A 24,083-nucleotide genomic window follows, 5' to 3' on the forward strand; every position below is an offset into this window, starting at 1 on the left:
CTGTGACTGCCCCAAGGTCACCCAGTTGGTTGTTTCACTCGTTTCAGGAGGATCACATCGAGTACACTCTCTCGATGCACAGTGCAGGGCAGCCAAAAAGATACCAACTGAAAGGGGACATTGTGACTTGGTAATCTTCATAGCAAAGTAGAGTCCTGAACCCAGATCCTCCAGATACTAGTCAAACACTCCAGCCACGACAATGTACTGCCTCTCCCAGGGACAAAGGTCAGCATTACTATCAGCATATTACAGGTTCCAGCTGAGACTGGAGGGGGCTTTGGGATTTGAAGTGGGGGACTTCCTGATTAGATGCTAAGTCTATAACGGCAGAATCCTAAACAGAGTTACACCCTTGACTTCCAAGGACTTGCAAAGCTCTAACTCTGCACAGGATTATGCTGTTAGCTACTGTTAATTTATGTAGCACTCTGTCAGCGTACATGACCCTTTTAGCATAACAAAAAGGTGGAGGAATGTATAATCCAAACTTTGAAAGTGGGGAAAGCCACCAGGGTCAAGTCAAGAGTGATGAATGTGGAAATGAACTGCTGATGGGCAAACTTTGTTGCAAGGCCTTGGGGGAATGCCTCTTTGGCAAAAGCTGTTTCCCCTGCAAATTGCTCTTTTGCAGGTCACGTCTGTTTCCCTAAATTCTGCACTCTCTTATCAACACACCATTCCTCATCCTGATAAAATCATTTCATTCCGAGAACTCGTTAAACATGCGCATTACTTGCTGTCCCTCACCGAGTCTGCCTGGTCACATTTGCTCTATCGGTCAAGATGTAATCCACCCAAACCAAAACAGACACGATGGGGGGGAGATCGAGGAGTCTTTCGATTCATCCATCAACATTTTTCTCATAATGCAGGGCAGAGGGCCTTTAATGGAAACTCGAGTGTAGTTAAGGAGATCTGATGTCGAGACTGGTCCTTGCCAAGCTTCAACATGAACACAGGAAGCTGCCTTGTACTGAATCAGACCCTTGTGGCATTAAGGTCAGTACTGTTTGCTCAGACTGGCATCAGCTCTCCAAAGGCTCAGGCTGAGGGCCTTCCCGTCACCCAGTACCTGATCGTTTCAACTGTAAATGCCGGGGATTGGACTGGGGACCTTCTGCACACCAAGCAGATGCTCTGCCACGGAGCCAAACTGTTCTACTATCCTAGTCTCCCCATCTCCTTTTGTTTAGCCGAACTAAAACACCATAATGTTGTTCCCCTAAGGATATCTTCCTTTTTTGCAAAATTTCCTGGTTTCTTTTCTCCTTTAAAAAAAACAAACAAACCAGGAAGACAGCACTAGTGATTAAGGTGCCCTTGGCTACTCTACAGGCTTGCCAAGCCAATTTTTGCGCTACTCGCTTCATTTGGAAGAGATGTTTGCGATGGGAAAGCTAATTGCATCGGCGTCAACGAGGGCTTTTTCAGGTCCCCGGCGTGGGAGTTGCCGCACACGTCATCTCCTCTTTGGCACAGAAGAGGTGTGCTGCGTGGCTATGTAATTAACCCTGTGCCAAAGTTGGCACCCTAAGTGGGTCTCTGTGGCGCTGGTATGACAGGAGATTCGCGTTCCCAATTAAATGAATCTTCTGGGGACTACGAGGAAAATCTTAAGACAAAATATTGAGTACGGTTTGGGGAACGCACTAAAGTAAAATGAAAGAGAACGGATATCGGATCTCACTGGTTCCTTCCTCTGTTAGGGCTGGATCTAGCCAGATTTTCTGCTGGTGAAAAGGGGGGGAGGGTCCACTCAGATCACCCAGAAAGGCTACACTATAGAACGTGGGACTTGCACGGACAAAAGCCACATGGGACGGTGCAGAGGCAAGGAGGAAAATGGGCTGAGACTGACGGGAAAAGACGGCTGGTTGGAAGCCATTTGTAGCTGGGAGATCAGATGTGTTTTGTTCATCTGTGAATTATTTATTGCAGATTTTCTGTCTTATAGTTCTGATGCAACGTTCCAATTGTTACATAACCATACTATGCCGCTTCGAGTGCCCCTGCAAATCAAAGTGTGGGAGCTAAGAGAACGAGCTGCAATCAAGGAGGTTGCCCATTCAAACCTTAGCTCTGTGACAGGCACACTTGGTGGCCTCCTTTGTTTAAAATATTCATATGCCTGCCATTCTCCTGGGCGATTCAGGACCCATGGTGGGTTAACAGTAATGTAGAAAAACAATAAAACAGTGTGCTAGCACAGAGATAAATGAACACAACATTGAAACACCAGTCTTGAAATCTACCAAGGTATTACCCCTTTGGTCTAGACCAGGGGTGTCGAACTCATTTGTTATGAGGGCCGGATCTGACATAAATGAGACCTTGTTGGGCCGGGCCATGTGTGTCATAAAATGTAATGCCAGGTAGCAGAGATATAAAATTTATAAAGGACACAAACACAATGATTTCTTTTAACTTAAAATAAAAACATGCTTAAAGCATTTGCTCTGTAAGCTGCAAACCTACTTTTGATTTATTGACATTCATCACAGAAATCTCATGCTCAGAGTTCTGACTCTAGGACCCAGGTTAAAACATGAAATGGCCGAGTGATTAGGAGAGTCTGGCGAAACAAGCTATGATGCAGCAGCAGCAGAACTGGAAGCAGGAGACGGCCAGTTCCACTGTGGGCCTGATGGAAGCTCTCTGGGGGCCTGATCCGGCCCTCAGGCTGCATGTTTGACACCCCTGGTCTAGACTCAGACTAACCCAAAAGAACTCCAGAATAATTTCCTTCTCCAGCCTTGCTGGAAATCCAGGAAGGTAAAAACTCCCCATGCCCCCAACCTCCTCTGGAAGGCTATCCACAAGCATGGGACAGCCATGGAAAATCAATGGTAACACATATCAGCTCCATGCCAACACAATGAGGATTGACCTGGACTACAGTGGAGAAATGAACTGTGTCCAGGAGCACGGATGCCCTAGCTTACTCCAAGGCAGGAAGCTGGCTTAGCCCAGTACTTTTAATGATCTTACAGGGGACAATTTCCATGAAATGGAATCTTGGACCCAACCCATGAACTCTCTCTACCTCTCTTCCCATGTGCACTGTTCCCACACCAGATCAGAATTAACCAGGACCCAGCAATTTAGATAACATACAAAAACAACATATTGCTGCACAAGTTCATTTGGTTTTGAACTAACAATAGTAATTATTTTTAATTCTTTAGACAAGTCAACAAATCAAGAGACCGCAGTCCCCAAGAAAACAGAAGCAAGGACGAACCCCCCCGGGCCCGAGAGCCTGCCCCGCCCTGCGTCCCTCTCAAACGTCAGTTTGTGGTGTTATTCTGCTCACAAAACCCCTTCCGGTGTATTATCCGGAAGGAGTTTTGTGAGCAGTAGAGCTAGAATTAGCCACTATTGAATCTGTGCATGTATTGTTGAAAAGAGTCATGATTGGAAGAATAACACCACAAACTGACGTTTGAGAGGGACGCGGGGCGGGGCGGGCTCTCGGGCCCGGGGGGGTTCGTCCTTGCTTCTGTTTTCTTGGGGACTGCGGTCTCTTCATTTGTTGACTTGTCTAAAGAATTAAAAATAATTACTATTGTTAGTTCAAAACCAAATGAACTTGTGCAGCAATATGTTGTTTTTGTATACCCACACCAGATCAGAACACAGGGCACCTTCAGAACGAACTTTAGCCTTCACATGTGGTCTTCCACAATGAGCCAAACAGTTCCTTCCCTGGACCACTTCTTTTTGGGGCCACAGCATGCAGGAGGGAGACTGAAGCTCCTTCTGCACTTGGCCACACTCTGATCCAGGGCAAAAACAGCATGTAGAGGAAGAGAGGAGAGTCGTGTATGGATGTGACAATGTTTGCTTATTCATTTTACTTCATTTTATATCCTGCCTTTCTCCCCAATGGAGCTTAAAAGGTTCTCCTCTTCTCCATTTATCCTCAGAACAACCCTGTGAGGCAGGTTAGGCTGAGAGTATGTTACTGGCCCAAGATAACCCAGCAGACTTCCCGGGCAGAGTGGGGATTTGAACCTGGGTCTCCCAGATCCTAGGCCAACACTCTAACCATTCAGCTGTCATGTGCCTCCATAGCCATCCTTCAACTGATGATGTGGCGGTGCCTCAAAGCCCTTCTCTGCCACAGCAGCCTCCTCCCCTGCCCAGAGCAGCCACCTGTCAGAGTTCAGTAAGTCCCCGTCCCGGGACATCGGGTCACTGCTGACTGATGGAGAGAGAGAAAAATTGAACCAACCAAAATCTGGCTTATCTCCTCAGGCCGCTTGTGGAGAACAGCGACGCCATTCACTTCGCGTAGCTCATCGCCTACGTGCACAAGGCCTAGGAAGAAAAAGAAGGGAAAGTATATTAAAACTTTCTCTCCACCCCCCCCCACCATGATGCAGGTGAGTTCTGCGTGGCTTCCAGCCCCTGAAGAATCCTCTCCCCCATCAGCAACAACAGTGGCAAGGTTTCTTCCCCTGTTGTCCATTCATGCACAGAGAATGCTACTTTACTTTTCGGGGGATTTTAAAAAAACCCATGCGTTTTTTTTGGATCCACTCAGATTTTGGGGAGTGGGGAGTGGGGAGTGCCCCAAGTTTGAAGGAAGATCTGTTTAGCCTCCACATGGCCCCGATCTGTGGATTTAGCTATCTGCAGATGGGGGCCATAGGTGGCAGACAGACAGACCCTGTTCCCAGTGCATTATTTTTAGTTATTTTTTAGCCAAAGCTATGTATACAAATAATGTATACATTATCCTATTCAAAAAGGATGATAATCAGTAACTGTTGGCCCAGTTCACGAGAACTGTCAGGGTGGCAAACAGCTACACCCTTGCTGCAGTAACAGCTACCCCCCAACAAAAAACAACAACACATGAAACACAAGAACAAAGATGCCAACAGGCATGGAGAGACGTGCAGCAGAAGCTTTTCGTGGCATGGACGTAAATCACATCATTTGGTAAACAACATCCTATATTAAAGGGACAGAACAATTTTTTTTCTTAAGGCACTTGGCAATCCTTGGCACAGAGCAGTCCCTGTGAGATGCAGCATGGGATTTTGCAAGCATTTGCAGAGAGAAATGGGATTTTTGGTCAGCATTCAACAACGGTTCTGTGCATCCTCGACAATATATCAGAAGAGAAGCAATTTTTCCTTCTGTATTCCTTACGCAAGACTGTGGATGTGGGGAGGTCGGCGAGCAGAGCCTCTGCAGTTTTGCGTGCCACGCTCTCTGCAAACTGGCCCCAGACCGAACAGATTCCCAGGCAAAAAGCATTTCTGCTGCCTCCCCCACTTCTGTTTCTTCAACTCACCGTGCCATCCTAAAGCAGAATTACAACCCATCTAAGCCCATTAACTTCAATGTACTTAAAAGAGTGAAACTCTCCCTAGGACAGCACTGTAGTATTCCTTATTCTTTATTCTCTCTCTAGCCCATTTCATGACCTTGACGCATGGTGCAGGCACAATTTGTCCCTGACAGCTAAGCACACCAGGATCTCTCTTTATTTGTGCCATCGATAAACACTTTTTTAAAAAAAGAAACAAACATCTGCTCCCTTCAAAGCTTAAAGAAGCTTTTTAAAAAAACTTTAAGAACAAACAAAATGCACTAGCATCGAGAAACTGAAACCCGTACTGACATTAAGTGGATCAGATTAAGCAGAATTACAGTAAGCAAACAGCCTTAGAGAGTTCACCCCTACCCTCGGGTTGGGATGGTTCATTCAGCTGATGAGCGGACAACTGAACTCCACAGGCACACATAGAGGTCGTCTGCTTTATGGGGGAGGGGAATTTCTTGCTACCTGGTCATTCATGAACTGCCTTGGGAATATTTCTGATAGAAATGCCGGAAACAAGTAATAATGTGAAATAAGCCCCGCTCAGGAACTAATTTCATTGGAGGGTCACTTTGAATAGGGAGTACAGGGTGGCAGCCCAAGGCCTTGGCATGGCCTTCTCTGTTGCCAAAAGGCACTGCCGACAAGATTTATGCCCTTAGCTGTCATTCTTGGCACGCCTCCTTTTTGCCTCTAGGTTAGCAACTAGGGGGAGGGAACTTACGGCAACCCGCATTTGCTCTTCACATATCATACCGATGTTTGATTTTTTTTAAAGACCTGTTATTTCCATTTACCCTTCTTTGCTTCCTCTCATCCTTTTCACTGGGTTTAAGCTCTTTATGAGGAAATAACAGGTCTGTCAGAATTGACGCACTGTAACCCCATTTGTTGTTGTTCAGTCGCACAGTCGAGTCCGACTCTTCGCGACCCCATGGACCAGATCACACCAGGCCTTCCGGTCTTCTGCCGTCCTCTGACGTTTGCTCAACTTCATGTTCGTTGCATCTATGACACTGTCTAACCATCCCATCCTTTGCCGTCCCCGTCTTCTTTGACCTTCAATCTTTCCCAGCATCAGGGTCTTCTCCAGTGAGTGCTCCCTTCTCATTTGGTGGCCATACATGTACAATAACTCCATACCCCTTTCTCATTTGAAATGTGGCGTTGGAGAAGAGTTTTACGGGTACCGTGGACCGCTAAAAAGGCAACTGAGTGGGTTTTAGATCAAATAAAGTCTGAACTCTCCCTGGAAGCTAAAATGGCCATACTGAGACTATTGTGCTTTGGTCTCATTATGGGCAAGACAAGAGTCACCGGAAAAGGCAATAAAACTAAGAAAAGTTGAAGGCAGCAGAAAAACATGAGATGGATTGGCTCAAAAAAGGAATTCATGGCCCTCAGGTTGCAAGACTTGAGCAAGGCTGTTAATGATAAGACATTTTAGAGGACATTAATTCATAGGGCCACCATACGCTGGAAGCAATCTGATGACATTTAACACACTCACGCAAGCCTTTATAACACCAGCAGGTTATCAATATGAACAAAGCAAATGTTTCAGTGTTGTCTGCCACAAAGAAACTGTATCAGGGGAAGAAACATACCACTGCGATCTGCTGCCCCGCCCCTCATGATCCGAGCCACAATGACAGCGCCCGTATGCTCATCTCGCCGGATCGTTGCACCCTGGAAATGGAGAGGAGACATTCATCAACACGCCGCCTTTGCCCATAACATCTTGACAAGGCTCCTGATGAGATTCTCTTAATTCTGCTCAAAAAGCCAAAAATCATCCCTGACAGACAAAACTAGTTTATCCTATCGTGCTCCAATAAACTAAGAGAACTGTAGCATGGTAATGAACGGTGCTGGAACTTCTGTAGTGATGTATCCCTCCCCACAACCCCCATTCTCAGAATAAACTGGGAGTTGTGGCAATTAATTAGTTTCATGACTGTTTTAAGATTAACCAGTGAATCTTCCCCCACTCCTTATCTACTGAGAAACACATTTGGAAACAGGACAGGAAATGATCCCATCCCATTGCTTCTCCCAGATAGAAATCCACCTAATAATCCAGTCAAATATTTGTCTCCCTTCTACAAAGATTCAGTGGCGATTTTTCTACATCCCTGAAGCAACCCTAAAGGAATACTAACAGACAGTGGAAAGAATTCATTTTAGCAACTGGCCACGAGTCCCAAAGACACAGTGCACACAAACAGATCCAAAATTCTTGAGAACCTGAAGTTGCATAATAATAACAACCAGATGTGCAATTTGGCCCTACAAAGAGACAGAGAAGCCAGGTCAGGACTGGGCCACAACACAGGGAGAGAAAGGACTTAATTCTTCCTTCTGTACTAGATCCCAATCAGAAATTCTACCCACCCACCCCAAGCTGCTGTAAACCTAGAAATGGGGGAAAGACAGGTACAATAAAAGACCTGTCTTTTTTCCCTTCTGTACTTTTTTCCCTTCTGCCAACCTAGCAGTTCGAAAGCAAGAAATTGCAAGTAGATAAATAGGTACCACTTCGGTGGGAAGGTAACAGCGTTCCGTGCACCTTGGTGTTTAGTCATGCCGGCCACATGACCACGGAAACGTCTTCGGACAGCGCTCGCTCTTTGGCTTTGAAACGGAGATGAGCACCGCAACCCTAGAGTCGGATTCGACTGGCTTTCGAGCAAGGGAACCTTTACCTTTACTGTACTAGACCCCAGTCAGAAATTCCACCCACCCCCCAGCTGCTGTAAACCTAGGTATGGGGAAAAGACAGACCCATCTTTCTCCCCTTCTGTACTAGATCTCAATCAGAAATCCCCCTCCCATTGCTGTAAACCTAGGTATGAGAAAAAGACAGGCACAATAAAAGACCTGTCTTTTTTCCACATTAGGCTTAAAATACCCCAGAGATGGAGGGGCTTTCTAATCAGAAAAACGGTGCTGCTAGGGGGAGGGGAATAGTTACAAACATTTTCCCCGGCATCGCAGCCCTAACCCAAAATCCCCTCTCCACTATTTCACAAACCACACAGCTGAAATTTCAAACTCTAGCGCCATTCGCGCACACCAGAAACCTCAATTTCCCTATCACATCTCTGCCCCATGTTTTTTCACACAAGATAGATGTCCTGCCTTTTGCAACTTCCTATCAGCAAGCTCGCAACATTCTTCAGGAGCTGTTCTTGGAAAGTTCTAGCCATTTCTGTGCCCCGATATGGTCTGTGGTAGGGTGATATTGTTCCCATGGCCTACACCTGCTGCCCCTTCTCTTTCAGGCAGTGGTTTTCAAACTGCCGGTCAGGATCCAAAAGTGGATCACGACTCTCTCACAGGTATAGGAACTTCAGAAGCGGGATTTCCTTCTAGCTTGAGGACCCTTTTAGGGATATTTTCAAGCCCCTCGGTGGTTGTTTTATGCTGCTTATACTGGGCTTGCTTTAATATTGATAGTTTATGTTGTGGTTTCTAAGGGTTGGATCCAGACACCTTTTTTTCTCAATCTTGCCCAGTTCCCTTCTTTCCCGCCACCCATGTTCCACACAGTTCTGGTACACTCAGGTCCCCATGGCCCCCAACACACCCTTTTTTGAGTGGTCAAAGGGGACTCTACACTATGATTTTATGGTTTCTTTTCTTCACTTGTGAGCTGCTTCTAGGCAGTTCTCTGGAGACAGGGCATACAAATTCCCCAATAGATAAATGAGCTTTGAGAAGCAGGGCCTTCAGGTGTCAGCTCCCTAGGACCTGACTCTCCATTTTTTCCACTTCGCCTTCCCTCCTTCCTCAACGGCCTTCAGATCCTCACAGAGCGGCCCACTCTCTTCAGTCCCCGATTTCCTCACCGCTTTAAGAAATGCTGCTCGAACAGATACACGCACATACCAATGGCTCTTTATTCTTCACCAGACGGACGATCTTCACTGATTCCTCGTCAAAATCGTCATCAAAATTGTCCGGCAAAGGAGGGAGAACAGGGTCGAAATTCTTCTGGGCGACAGTGTCATGTACAACAAGCATTGCCTTGGCGTTGGAAAGGAAGGGGAAAGAGAGAAAAAGAGTAATGTGGAAGAAGAAATAGGAAAGGACTTTCTCAGATATTTTGTTAGTCTTTAAGGTGCAACTGAAATCTTGCTCTTTTCAATGGCTTTATGTTAAGGTCAATGTTCTCCTTCAGGTTTCTGTACTGACGATCCACATAGCCCATATGGAGCCTGAGGGGCAATTACAGCAGGTGAAAACAGGCCTGCTTTCCCCGAGAACACTTCCACGTTTCCAACTGCAGACCACGACGCAGCTGGGAGCACCAGAGGCTGCTGCAGGGGCTGGACCAGAAAGCAGGTAACCCAGGGGTCGTTTCGTAGAAAAAGAGCTAGGGGGGCTCATTAGCATAACTCATTAGCATATGCCACACCCCCTGACATCACCGGAAGTGTGTCATAAGGCCACACCCCCTGACATCACCGGAAGTGTGTCATAAAGCCACACCCCACCCCCAACGGTCCCGGCTGCCGCCGCCAGCCTTGCAGCTCCACTGCCGAGCCCCATGAGGGGCCTGGCGGTGGACCTGCAAGGCCAGCGGGAGTGCAAGGAAGCCCCGCAAAGGCCCTCCATGGCCCCAGGCAGGCAGGGGTGGGGAGAGGCAGGGAGGAAGCAACTTACCCTCCCTCTTCTCCTGCTTCTTCCTGGCTGAATGAGGGCCGGAAGCGGGGCGGCCGGAAGCAGGGGGCGGGGCTTCGTCATGTGCCCTGCCCCCGAACCTCACCCGGGGGAACTGCGATCCCCCGTGATCCCCCCCGAAATGATCTCTGAGGTAACCCCTCATCTCACGTATACCCAGAGCCTGACAAAGTCCTCCTAGGTCCAAAGCTTGCCCTTTCACACATTATGCAAGATTGACCTGTGTTAATCTATCGTAGCAAAACAAAGCCTAAGTCCAGTGGCACTTTAATGACTAACAACATTTACTCCAGTATGAGATTTCGTGAATCAGAGTTCACTTCCTCAGATACAATGGGAAGAAAGAAGCAGAAAATTAAAGATGAGGAAGGGGAAAGAGGGATGATTCATTCCACCAGAACAGCAGCCAATTTAAGTTCCATGGAAAGGATACCTATATGATACCTTGTTTACAAATTACATGTCTGTCACATTCACACTTTACATTCTTATGCACATGCTTAAAACATCTTCATTCTGCACCTAAAACTATACTGTGTAAAGGAGGTCTTAGAAAACCACTCTTTTTTTTTTCATTTATACAAAGTGGCATAGAGACCCAGGTTCAAATCCCCACTCAGCCATAGACGGTTGCTGGGTACCTTGGGTCAGTCACACACAATCAAACTAATCTACCTCACAGGGTTGTTGTGAGGATAAACTGGAGAAGGAAGAATGTGGGTTATAAATGAAGTACATACATTTTAAAAATGAATACAATAAAATAAATACTTTCCACACTGGGGACTGTACTACAACCTTTCCCCCTTCTCCAATCTATTTTCGCAACAACAGCCCTGTGAAGCAGGAGAGGCTGAGAGAGCGTGTGACCGGCCCAAGGTCACCCAGCAATATGGTTGCTAACTCTGGGTTAGAACATTCCGGGAGATATGAGGGTGAGGTTTGGGGTCTCAGCAGGACATAACTCCACAGATCTCACCCTCTGAAGTAGCCATTTTTCCCCCCGGGGTCCTGGTCTCTGTAGTCTGGAGATCAGCGGTAATTTTGGGAGATCTCCAGGTGCCCCTGGAGGTTGGTAACCCTGCCCAGCAAGCTTCCAAGGCAGAGTGGGCATTCGAACCTGGGTCTCCCAGCTCCTAGACCAACATTCTAAAACCACAACTTTTGCAATTGTAGGCCCTGATTAAGGACACCATGGGAACAGCAGATGAGACAGTGCTTACTTCAAGAGGGGTTACCCATGTGAGTATCCCCAGGAATTACGTAAGGGTCGTGCCATCTGCGAATGCAGTCCACAGTCCCCTTTCCCAGCGGGATCTGCCGCATTTGATACAGCAGAACCATATGCTGGGGCGGCACATGGACTGTAATCACTCGGCAGGCACCCAAGTTGAGTCCAACCCCAATGACCCCCATCGTAGGACCAGCAGACGGAGACAAAGCAGATATTGGGTCATTCCGCTTCTTCGTAAGACCCTTGGCTGCTATCTTCCTGGCGCTCGTCCTCTGCACGCATGCCGACGTGCAGGCGCACGATGCACAAATCTGGACCCAAATCCTCGCTTCCTTTTTTTTTGTGTGTGTCCCCCTCTGAAATTGTCTTTCCATGCTTTTCGGTGCATTTTTAATTAGATGGGAGATAAATCCAAAAAGAACATCACCGCCACGAGCTTGCCCGGTATTATTAAATATTTCATACAATGGATCTGAGCTGGCAGCCAGCCATGAAGCTGCAGCCGGAGTTTCTAGAGGAAGTATTTTTTCCATACTTCAGGAGATACATTGACTTCTGAACGAGTCAATGTAAATTGATGGGGAAGGAACTGGCGAGGCAGCGGCACACGCGCGAGAACACAGCACAATAGAACCCCACGATTTCATTATTAAAAGCTGATAATAAAGCGAGACTCAGCTTGATACTACAGCCCTCTCCAAATCCCATTCCATTTTCGGTGATATTAAAACCAAAAGACGGTCTTTCAAGACTGAAGATCAGGGGTCTACAATTTTTTTTATTATTTACTACATTTGAACCCTGCCTTCTTCCCCGGCGGGGACCCAAAGCGGCTTACGCCGTTCTTCTCCATTTTATCCTCACGACAACCCTGTGGGGTAGGTTAGGCTGAGGGTGTGTGACTGGCCCAAGGTCACCCAGCGAGCTCCCAGGACCGAGTGGGGATTTGAACCCGGGTCTCCCAGATCCCAGCCCAGCACTCGAACCACTACACCGCAACAGCTCAACAGCCTCCCACTGGTACATGCTCTTCTGGCAAAGTCAGCCCCCTTCTCCTGAGCCTGGACAAAGGCAGGGGGATATCCCAGACCTTGGGTTGACTTCAGAAAGGCTCAGAAAGCAGCCTTGCATGCTGAGCATTTCCAAGCCTACCTGACAGAGGTCCCTTGCCTTTCTCCAGGTTTGGAAGCAGGCTAGGGAGCTCTCTTCCACAGAACATCCTTCCTTTTTACACAGAGCATCGGAGAAGCTCGGAAAGCCGCAAGACGCCTCACAGCTTTCCAAGGCTTGCTGCAAAACCAGCAGATTCTCCTGCCTTTCAGGTTTGGGAAAGGGGCAGAGGGGGAGAATCTCAGGGAACTGATAACATGCAACAGGAAGCACCGACAAAGATGGCTCCGTGCAGCGAGGATGAGCCGCTGCCCAGTCGGCCTCCCTGAGCTGGGGAGGAGGGCAGGAGACTCCTCATCCCTGCAGTTGCACCGGGCCTCAGAGGGTCTCAGAGAATCTCCAAAGGTCAGTGGGGCTATCAAATGCCTCCTCTTGGGTGTCCCAGAGACAGAGAACAGGGTAACAAGGAACAGAAGTGAACCGATGCAAAGGCTTGGCAGTGGAAAGCGCCATCTAGTCGCAGCTGATTTATGGAGACCTCCTAGGGTTTTGAGGGCGAGAGATGTTCAGAGGTGGTTTGCCATTGCCTGCCTCTGCATAGCAACCCAGGACTTCCTTGGTGGTATCCAATGCTCCCTCTAAGCTGTGGAGTCCTGTGAGCAAAAATTCTACTTTGTGAGTGACTAGCATTAAAAGTTGTGAGCAGGTGATTTGGCTACTGCATAAAATTGCACAAGCATGTAGGGGGTTACAGTACAAATCAGCTAGAACAAATAGAACTACTGCAAGTATGCAATACGTGATTGTAATAACAATAATCTTTCAAGTGAATATAAAATTACAAAATTCACAATAACAATAACATGTTTTTGTTTTACAGATGATAAATAGATGGTGGACGAAATTCCCCAGAGTTGGTGTTCCGTTTTGTAACGACTTCCTCACACATCAAAACTCATAAAGAAGTGCCCTCACATAGTCACAGATATTTCAAATGGATTCTTCCCATATCCTAAACGTTTGTATTGTTCATTCCTGTTGTATGACAGACCAAAATGTTAATGCGGGCTCATCAGCATTGGTGGTCTCCAATGCTCCCTCTAAGCTGTGGAGTCCTGTGAGCAAAAATTCTACTTCTGTGAGTGACTAGCATTAAAAGTTGTGAGCAGGTGATTTGGCTACTACATAAAATTAAGGCGATTTCTCACTAGAGCTGCCTCGCAGCACAGCGCCGTTTGCCTCGACACAAACATGTCAATTTCACAACCGAAGCTCCAGGGCTGCATTTTGACTCGGGGCTTCGCCCGATTTCCTCCACAGTTTCGTGATCCTGGTTTTTGAGGATCATGAAACTGCGGAGGAAATCGGGCGAAGCCCCGAGTCAAATGAAGCCCCGCAGCCTCGGTTGTGAAATTGACATGTTTGTGTTGGGGCAAAACTGCGAGGCAGCTCTAGTGAGAAATTGCCCCTAGTCTGCTCTGGAGCCATACTCCCTGAACTGAGACAAAAATGCGTCAGTCAGAGACTAAAAAACTATGAGCTAGCTCACACTAACTCAGCTTAGAGGGAACACTGTTTACTCCCCTCCAGATACTAGAGTAGGGTTTACGTCCTGAGATCAGATGAGATCAGGCTAGCCTGGGCCATCCAGGCCAGGGCTACAAATGCTAAGGTGATGCTTTACCTGAAGATTCAGGTTAACAGTTCCATCCTATCCAGAGCGACTTCACCCCAAGGCCCACTGAAATCAGTGGGTTTAGGCTGGAGTAACTCTGCAGAAGATTGCGCACCGAGAGCTCAAACTGTATGCTACCCACACATAACACGGTCCACACATTATGTAAATGTTACATAAACACATACATTTTTACATCACTCTGCCTGCGTTAGTACGTGCGCACGCGCGTGATTCGAAGACAAGCTTATTTCTTTGTTAGGCAGAATCTTAATTGCCATTACTTTTTTATCAGCTTGTTCAAAGAAAAGATAATTTGTTAAACAGCCCCCCTTCCTCTGCGCTACCTGAATTTCCAATTCGTTCCAAATCTATTACAGATCTCAGCAATTTGAACCCATTTGAAAGCATTGTCTCCCCATCTTCTGGTTTTCAGCAAAGTTATTAAAACCCTGCTCTGAAAACCCAGTTCATTATCTACCTATTCAATCCTAAAAGGGAAAGAGAGTTAAAGACCTCTATCCCCGCAGCGAGAAAAATGAAAGGCTCCTGCTAGGAGGGGAAGGTGCTGTTTGCATTATGTATTGAGCGCGGGACGAGAAGCAATAGGTTTAAATGACTAGGTAAGGCTGATTAAACATTAGGGGAGAAAAAAATCCCAACGGGCAGCTCTGCAATGGAGCAAACCAGCTGTGTCAAAACCAAAAGAAGGAAGGATTAAGAGAACCACCTCCAAGCACGCACCAAATGCATTTTTCATCCTAGAGGGGAGCTGCAACTGTCCCAACCTGCACATCTGGAATCAGGGATGAGGGGTTTATAGAGGAGAAGGGCATGACTCTGTGACTCAAAGGCCGTCTCCCTGACTGCCAGGGGTTCTCACTTAATAATGTCTGGTCCCTCCCCTTCCAAATGTCGTTATTCATCTTCTACTTGCCTACTAGAAAAGCATATGCTTCTGAGCATGTGCAGAATGCCCTTTCCTGACTGCCGTCTCAAGATAAGAGTTAAATTAACACACTCACACACTTCCCTGGTACCCTAGATCTGATCCAGATCAGGTCCTTTTGAAGCCTGTATGTGGCAAAGGGTGTCTGATTAGAGAATCCCAGAAGCCTGTATGTGGCAAAGGGTGTCTAATTAGAGAATCCCAGAAGTATATACGGAGCAAAGGGTGTCTGATTAGAGAATCCCAAAAGCCTGTATGGGGCAAAGGGTGTCTGATTAGAGAATCCCAGAAGCCCGTATGGGACAAAGGGTGTCTGATTAGAGAATCCCAAACACAGTCGCCAGCACGGTGTAGTGGTTACAGAGTAGGACTAGGATCTCGGAAACCCAAGTCCAAATTTCCATTTTGGTATGGAAGCTTGCTGGGTGACCTTGGGCCAGGCACACACTCTCAGGCTAACCTACCCCATAGGGTTGTTGTGAGGATAAAATGGAGGAAGGGAGTTCGGCATCATGAGAACAGTTTTTTTAAAAAGTTCCTGCTCAAGAGTCAGGATGCAGCAAATCCTCCATGTGGAAACACCCACAGATACACAACAGGAGGGTTTTGTACCTTCTTGGGGGGGGGGGGGGTTAACCAACAGCCAAGAATTGTTAGAACTGATGAAATGTCCAAGAACAGTTTCCCCATCCTCAAAAATCACAGAACTGTACATTCATATAGGGTTGCCAACTTCAGGCTGGGAAATTACTGGAGATTGGGGGGGTGCCTCAGGTGGGCATGGTTCGGGCAAAGAAGGGACCTCAGAAGAGTATAATGCCATACAGTCCACCTACCAAAGCAGCCATCCTCTCCAGGGGGACTGATCAGTACAGCCTGAAGATCACATGTAAATCCAGGAGATCTCCAGGCCCCAACTGGAAGCTGGCAACCTTACCCTCACCCATCCTTGTGCTACACAGCAGAGAGTCTTTTACCCTGAGGTGGGGTGTGGACAGCAGCTGAAGCAGCTCTTTTTCATCATTATTCATGGGCGCCGTCTGTAATTCTTCTATCACCTTAAAAACAAAAAAAGGGCACATATAACAGAGAAATCTATCCGTGTGTGAGACAGCCAAGAAAACGCTTTACTCCCTGCTTTTTGTTGTTGTTGTTTTTCAACGTTTTCCTAATCTCAGCATCACACTCCAGAGGAGCAAGAGTAAATGCAAAAGACGTGTCAACGTCAGCTTCGACGGAGCCGACAAGGATCCTGCAGGTTGGGGAAGTGGTGCGGTATGCACAAGGATGCAATTCTGGGGTTTGGGAACCCGGGAGTGGTGTTGGTGAACCACCAGGCTTTGCAGGCCAGATACACTGGCGCACTCCCTCTCCACGGCACCATGTGCTCGGATCTCAGGAACTGGGGCAGACCCAGTAGGGGTTGCAGCATCCGCACGGGACCGCTTTCTCCCAGCGAGCTTGGACTAACTGAGCTTACAGGGAACACTGGTTGCAGCATCCACACGGGACTGCTTTCTCCCAGCAAGCTTGAATCAGACTTGTGCCAATCTTTTCCCAGCGCCTTCAGCTTGCAAGACTCACACTTCTGGACACACCATTAGAGAGTAGCATGAGGTCCACAGCTAAGTCGCAGGCACACTTGCACGCAAACTCCACGAAACTGCTCCAGCATCAGAGAGGGCCCTTCAAATCTTTATTCCAGGGGTCTCCTGTGGGTGCCATGGCACCTACCAACACCTTTTCTGGTGCCCGCCAAGTGATTTTAGGACATAGGCAAGGCCAGGTAGAGCTTTCGCCCACCAAGGCTTCTGATAGACTGAGATTTGATTGGCTGTGCAGATTTTTTTTAAACGTTGCTTCGGCAGCAGCTGCCACCACAGCACAAGAATCTTCACTGTGTGACTGAAGTTAAGCTGTGGCAGTCATTTTGCAGCTGGCACCGCCTCCTGCACCACCCATTCTGTCGCTGTGCCCACCATGCCATGTCAGAATTCCAAACATGTCTGCAGGCTCAAAAATTTATTCTGAAGATCCTATGGCTAAGGAAGTGTCTTTCTTTCCTTTCCAGGGCTCCTCTGATCAACAGATCTTGAGCAATGACTAGAAGAGCCCTGAGTTAGCTTATAAAGGAAAATTCAGCAACCAGTAAGATTATACTTGGATCACTGTCTAGCATCAGATAGGGAATAACTCCCCTTGGGAAAGGATTAAATGATAAATGTGACAAAAATTTGTAAAAACCCAGTGAGTCACAAAAACAATATAAAAGGAAAATGTCAATGTTTCATGAGATAAAGTTTCAGTTTTACTCTGGCCACAAGGACAACGATGATCTGAAGATGGAATATTACAAAACCTTTTCTTCTTCTTCTTCTTCCTCCTCCTCCTCCTCCACTTCCTCTTAAGACAAGCAAGAACAAATGCCCTAGCATAATAAGAAACCGTTAACTATCTCGCATAGGAAGGCAAGGACCAAGATGGTAAAATACCAAAGAGGTGGGTAGCAGCGTCTTCCAGTACTTAGGAAGGTACAGTGGCTCAGTGTCAGAAAAAACGCTTTGTATGCTGAAGGACCCAGGGTTCAATCCCTTTTGTCTGGCATGACGTTCTACTTGTCTTTCTGCAGTGTTTTTTTAAACAAAGCATTCAAACACAGTAAGTGCACACCCGTGGTCAGAAATGGGACCCCCCTGAGACAGGTATACCACTGCTGGCTCAGGCTGTACATGATGTTAGGAATCTATAGGCTGAATCCCACTGAAAATGTCTACACATGAAACTATCTTATACTAAATCAGACCCTTCGTCCATCAGTGTTAGTATTGTCTACTCAGACTGGCAGCAGCTCTCAGGATCTCAGGCTTTGGTCGTTTGCCTCACCTCCTACCTAATCCTTTAACTGAAGATGCCAGGGATTGAACCTGAGGCCTTCTGCATGCCAAGCAGATGCTCTACCACTGAGCCACAGCCCCTCCCAGTGGGGGAAGAGGGATTTTTGCCGGTTTCACCCTCTCTCAGCAGACCTCCAACTTCAACCCATGCTGTTCAAAGAGGTCCTCCATCCCTCAAAAACAAAAATTTGGAGGATACATTGAGCTGCAGTGGAAAAAGGGAGTCAGGGAAGTCACGCTTCCACAGACAGAAATTCTTCCATCTGGAGAGATTTTGGGCAGGATCCAACCCACTGACTGGATCCTCAGAAATGCAAAGAAACTGCAACAGCACCCATGGAGGGTCACTTACCAGTACAGACTGGGGTCATGATGCCGGGGAAGAGGGGAGGTTAACTCTTTCTCCCCTTGCACTGCTTTCCTGATCAAAAGCCCAATCAGCATTAAGCACCAGAAGGGGGAAGAAAAAGACAGGCACCATATGGCAACCTGTCTTTTTCCCCAACTGGGAGCTAAAGCAGCCCAGAGGGGCCACCATGTTAAATTGGGTTAAAACAAAAGACTCAGACCCCCTCATCTTTCCCCCACGCTTTGATCCCAAGCCATATCCAACCCACCACTCATCTTCTGCCACTTTTTGCCACTGACTTACACACCCGGGGATCCGATTAGAGATTTCTAGCAACACAAACTGTTCAGCCCTCAATGAGAACAAAATGTAGAGGTCTTTACTAATTTGTGACAATAAACCTGGAACAAACATGGAACATATCAAGAAAAACAAAGAACAACCTGACGTGTCAAAGGAAAAAACCGCTCACAATAAAGGCATTTTTTTAAAAAGGAGCAAAGTATGCTAGAAGCTGCAATGCTAAAAGGGCTGAAGAATGAAGCCTGGTATAAAACGATACTTGAGACGAAGGAGGTATATTCAAAGCCAGGTGGAACAAATGGTAAAAAATGAGATATGGTTATCCCTGGATATAAAGTCTACAGAAAGAAAAGGGTAGGCTGCATATGGAGGCAGCATCTATAAATCAGAAATTGTAAAAGTAGCAACCTTATCTATAATCTGTATGGGAAGGAAAAGCAAAAAGAGTTGTCCTTCAAGCAGCAGGAAGTCACAGAGGGAAAACACAGAACTCTCCCCAGTGAAGGAGAAGGGGGAAGTGGAGGGGGGGAGGAAGAAGAAGAAGAAAAGGAGGAGGAGGAGCAGGAGGAGGAGGAAGAGGAGGAGGAACAGAAGTAAGAGGAAGAGGAAGAGGAAGAGAAGGAGGAAGAGGAAGAATTGGATTTATACCCCGCCCTTAACTCAGAGTCTCAGAGCAGCTTACAATCTCCTTCCCTTTCTCTCTCCACATCAGACACCCTGTGAGGTTGGTTAGTGTGAGAGTGTGCAATTGGCCCAAGGTCACCCAGCAAGCTTCCATGGCAGAATGGGGATTCACAGCTGAATCTCCCAGATCCTAATCCAACACTCTAGCTGCTTCCCCACATTGGTTATCAGGGAAACAGAGTCAAGGGAAAGGAATAACCCTCTCCCAGGCCCTCAGCCCCAAAGAAAGTTGAAAAAGGAGTGGGGAACAGCTGCTATTTGCCAATTTAAAAAACCCAAGAGACCAATTCATGTTGTATCTTGTTTCACACTTAATCATTTTAGTATGAGACAGGGATGGAAAAGTTGGCCATTCTATAATAGATTAGCAAACTAGTCATCATTAGGATCAATGGTGTGCATGTGAAGACAGAAAGAAGTGGGAATATGACCTGCAGGTACTCAGAGTGCACATGTGCATGTGTTTGTATGCACATTAGCAAACTAGTCATCATTAGGATCAACGGTGTCCGTGTGAAGACAGAAAGGAGGGGGAATAGTGGCCTGCAGGTACTCAGAGTGCACATGTGCATGTGTTTGTATGCACAGCCATGCACAATGCATCTCTGCAAAGGCATGCATTGATCCCTGCTGCAGCAACCTCACTGCTATCACCAGAATCACCAATTGATGAGAATGAAGAATAGGTGTTGCCTCCACCACAGGACAGGTGTGAATGGCACTCATCCATTTATACTGGTGAAAATTTGGAGGTACATTTGGACACCTGGGGAATCAGGCTAAAAATCCAGCCCACAGAGTCCCACTTTTTCATCCGCACTGCCCCATTCTGGGTTCTGCTTCTTGGTCGGATAAATGGAATCTTGGGAGCAGGCTTTTGTATGCAAAGATTATGATGGAAATCTCAATACCTGTTTCTAAAAGAGCAGCCAAAACCTCCTGCCCCAGCTTAAACCTCGGCAGATTTTACAGCAAAGAGGACTGCCCAAGTCAAATGCACTTGCGCATGCATGCTCATCAAATGGTGGCTATCTGATAGAGCTTGAGAGATATGCTATCCTAGATAGGAGATTATGTCTGCCACTAGGGTTCTTATAGGACCCTAGAAGATATGCTGCTATCTGAAGAGTTTTTGTGCTCACAAAGAGAAATTATTGTGCCTAATAGTCCTTGAAAAAGATTGTATTCGAAACAGGTAAATTACTAGAGTCCCTTGAGACTAGTGACTGTGATACTGACAAGGTGCTGTCTGAATATTTGAACAGAATGTAAACCTGCACTTTGATGATTTGTTTGGGTGAAACCTATTTTTGATAATATTTGATACCGATATTTATATAACAATATAGAAAAATTAAAAAAATAAAAATAAAAAGCACAAAATTGATTTACCTTGAACATACATCTATTATACACAGTGCTATATACTTCTGCATAGCAGTTTAAACCTCGGCAGATTTTACAGCAAAGAGGACTGCCCAAGTCAAATGCGCTTGTGCATGCATGCTCATCCAACGGCAGTACTTACATCTTCAGCTAGAGCCGACGCACTGTGCAGTACTGGGACCGGACTCTGCCTTTCATAATGGCACAGCTTTTCATGAATCTGAAACAGAAAGGGGGGGGAGAAATAAAACCTTTAGGGGCTCAGGCTGTCTTGAGAAGTGGCTCCCTTCCCACTGCCAATGTAGGAAAGAGCCACAATTAGTAGGAAAAGAGCCACACAATATAATTAGCTGGTTTCATGCATGAACACTCAGCTCATTTTGCTTGGGTAAAGAACAGTTTGCTTCCTATGGTGACCACAGAATGAAGGAATCTGCACAAGCCACTGAACAATCATGTGGGTGCCTGCCTCCATCCACACGGCAGCTAAACGCCATAACCAGTTTGCAGAGTCCACACTAAGTCCTGCACCCAGTCCAAATAACACCACCGTCCTTTTAGAATGAGGCGCATGCTCCAGTTACCGCCACTGAGATCGATACAATCGTGCACCAGGCAAAAAATCTGGTAGACTTTAAAGGAGCGGCAAGATGTTTTGGAGGTTGTTCTAACTTGCTCTGAAATCCACCAGAAATGCGTCACCGTCTGTGCCAAGGTACTCACTCGCTATTTACATCTCGCTAGGTTGACACCTCTCCAAGTGGTGACCAATTTCAGTTAAATGATCCAATGCTACCCAGAATCAGATCACTCATCTCACCAATACTCTGACAGGCTGCGGCTCTCCAAGGTCTCAGGAAATGGTTTTTCCCAGGCCCAGATAGCCCTGGATAGCCCAATCCTGTCAGATCTCTGAACTTAAGCAGGGTCATAGAATCATAGAGTTGGAAGGGACCTCCAGGGTCATCTAGTCCAATCCCCTGCGCAATGCAGGAAATTCACAAATACCTCCCCCCACACACCTCCAGTGACCCCTGCTCCATGCCCAGAGGATGACAAAAAACCTCCAGGATCCCTGGCCAAACTGGCCTGGAGAAAAATGGCTTCCTGACCCCAAAGTGGCGATCGGCATTTCCCGGGTGTCTCTCTCTTTACCTTTCTCCTTTCCCTTCTCTCTCGCTTGCAGTGGTGGAAGGCCGAGGAGGGGTCGTCGACAGCATGCAGCGGTTTTCCAGCTTGCCCGTCTACCTGCCGGTGAGTTACCGCCTCTCCGGGGCGGAGGTGTCCTTCTTCCTGAAAGAAACCAACCAGGACATTATGAGGAACGCCAGCCTCCAGTCCAGGACGGAATCGTTCCTCCTCCACCAAGCCGCCCAGGTGCCTCTTCTAAACGTGACTTACGGCCCATTCACCCTCGAGCAGATGGTGCCCCTGAACCTCCTCCGGCTGCCCGCGGCCTTCCGGTCGGCCGACCGTTTGACTCTCAACTGGAAATTGCGGCCGCGCATCATCGACAGTGCCGTGTTTCCCAACAGGCCGAGGGTTCAGGCTTTGTTCCACATCGCCGGCAAAGACTGGGAGGATGAGGATCCCGCAGAGACCTTGCCTTGCGTGCAGATGGCGGCCTTCCAGGAGGACGGAGTCGCCGTCGGCAGCTGTCGGTTGAAAGGTCACCTGGGGTTATGCGTGGCCCGGTTGGAATTCCCCCCCAGCTGGTTCGACGCAGTGTCGCCGTCCTCTCTGTCACCACTGGACCCAGAGTATCAACCGACGGTGGAGTCCTTGGAAGGGAACACGGTGGAGCTTTTCTATAGGATGTATGAGGCCGATGGGGAGTGTTCTTCAGGAGACCAGCCGTCGAAACGGTTTCTTCGCTCGGAGGGCCCGGAAGAGGCCCAGGTGCCTCCGGCTACGATGGGGAGAATGGGCAGTGTGGTTCTGTACCCGACTCGGGGCCAGCTGAAGAAGGCATTGCTGAGTCTTGATGATAACCTTGTGCTCTCTGTGCCACTCAGACCGGTCAAGGAAGGGGACCTGGTCACGTTTCACGTATCCCTCGCCACTGGCTCGCGAGTTGAGCAGTTTACATTAAGGTAAAGGTTCTTCTCTTTTTCTTTTTGAGGGGTGGGGGAAATGCCTATATTCTGTCATACCTTTGTAACTTCAGCGGGTCATGACCCCGTTAGGTTGGTTGGTGTGTTCATCCTCCGTATTAGCTCCAGAAAAGCTGGCTATTATTTATCTCTTTAAGAGATTTCTGCCCTGTTTCTTCGGAGTGAAGGAAGTAAAAGAGAAGAAGAAGCAGCTTGCAATCACCTTCCCTTCCTCTCCCCACAACAGACACCCTGTGAGGTAGGTGGGGCTGAGAGCGCTCTGAGAGAACTACTCTTGAGAGAACACCTCTGAGAGAACTGTGACTGACCCAAGGTCACCCAGCCGGCTTCATGTGCAGGAGTGGGGAATCAAACCTGGTTCTCCAGATTAGAGTCCGCCACTCTTAACCATGACACCAAACCGGCTCGACACCAAACCGCGAGAGACACCATAAGCTCCTCCCCTCCATCATACACCTGTGTGAGTGGGGGCTTCCATGCAGACATTTTACCACCTCAGTTTGCTCAATCTCTTTCCTCCATCTTATGGGAGTAGAGCCCGGACACAACTGAATGCTCTCATAAAAGCCTTGCTCAAATGGGCAGGGGCCCGTGGGGGAGAGGAGAGGGGTTCATGTTGCCCACCACCAGTGTTCCCTCTAAGCTGAGTTAGTGTGAGCCAGCTCACAGTTTTTTAGCCTCCGGCTCACACATTTTTATTTTAGCTCAGGAAGGATGGCCCCAGAGCAACCTAATTTAGGGAGTAGCCAAATTGCTCGCTCACAACTTTAATGCCAGTAGCTCACAAAGGAGAATTTTTGCTCACAGAACTCCACAGCTTAGAGGGAACATTACCCACCACCCCATTTCAATGCATCTTCAGGAGAATGCACAGAACAGAACAACACCGGGACAGAGAAGCCACAAGAACAATCTGAAGGGTTCCACCTCCCAGAGGAGCAGACCCAGTTCAAGGCGAAATATTTACCTTCATTAAATAGCTAAGACTTTTCTCGCTGAAGATGTCTTTCAAGAACACCATTTCTTCCTTGTGATTGGAGTCAGGCCTCAGCTGCGATGTCAGGAGAGCAAGGGTCTCGTGCAAACCTGCCCAGAGAGACAGCGGGACAAGGATCCATTACTAGATCAGGAACACCTCTGCAAAACCTGACTCCTAGTGGCAGCTTGCCCTGACCGGAATGGCCCCGTTAGATCTCAGAAGCTAAGCAGGGTCGGCCCTGGTTAGTAATTGGATGAGAGACCACCCAAGGAATACCAGGGGCTGTTACACGGAGGAAGTCAATGGTAAACCATCTCTGAGCATCTCTTGCCTTGAAAACCCTACGGGGTCACCCTAAGTCGGCTGCAACTCAACAGCACTT

At 47.5% G+C, this 24,083-nt stretch overlaps 1 protein-coding gene across 1 annotated transcript in view; it reads right to left on the reverse strand.

The window, feature by feature from the left end:
- The window catches only part of MPP3 (membrane protein, palmitoylated 3), a 92,272-nt gene that overhangs the window by 65,932 nt on the left and 2,257 nt on the right, over positions 1–24,083 (reverse strand). Inside the window, exons 2-7 of the mRNA XM_015423178.1 lie at positions 23,690–23,808; positions 20,751–20,828; positions 15,970–16,050; positions 9,230–9,367; positions 6,946–7,027; positions 4,238–4,323 (exon numbers count right to left, since the gene is read on the reverse strand). Of these exons, the coding sequence (XP_015278664.1) occupies positions 4,238–4,323; positions 6,946–7,027; positions 9,230–9,367; positions 15,970–16,050; positions 20,751–20,828; positions 23,690–23,808 (584 nt within the window). The remainder of the gene's footprint in view (positions 1–4,237; positions 4,324–6,945; positions 7,028–9,229; positions 9,368–15,969; positions 16,051–20,750; positions 20,829–23,689; positions 23,809–24,083) is intronic.

This window comes from Gekko japonicus, unplaced genomic scaffold, assembly GCF_001447785.1.
Source record: "Gekko japonicus isolate JY-2015 unplaced genomic scaffold, Gekko_japonicus_V1.1 scaffold661, whole genome shotgun sequence".
Taxonomy (NCBI): Eukaryota; Metazoa; Chordata; class Lepidosauria; order Squamata; family Gekkonidae; genus Gekko; species Gekko japonicus.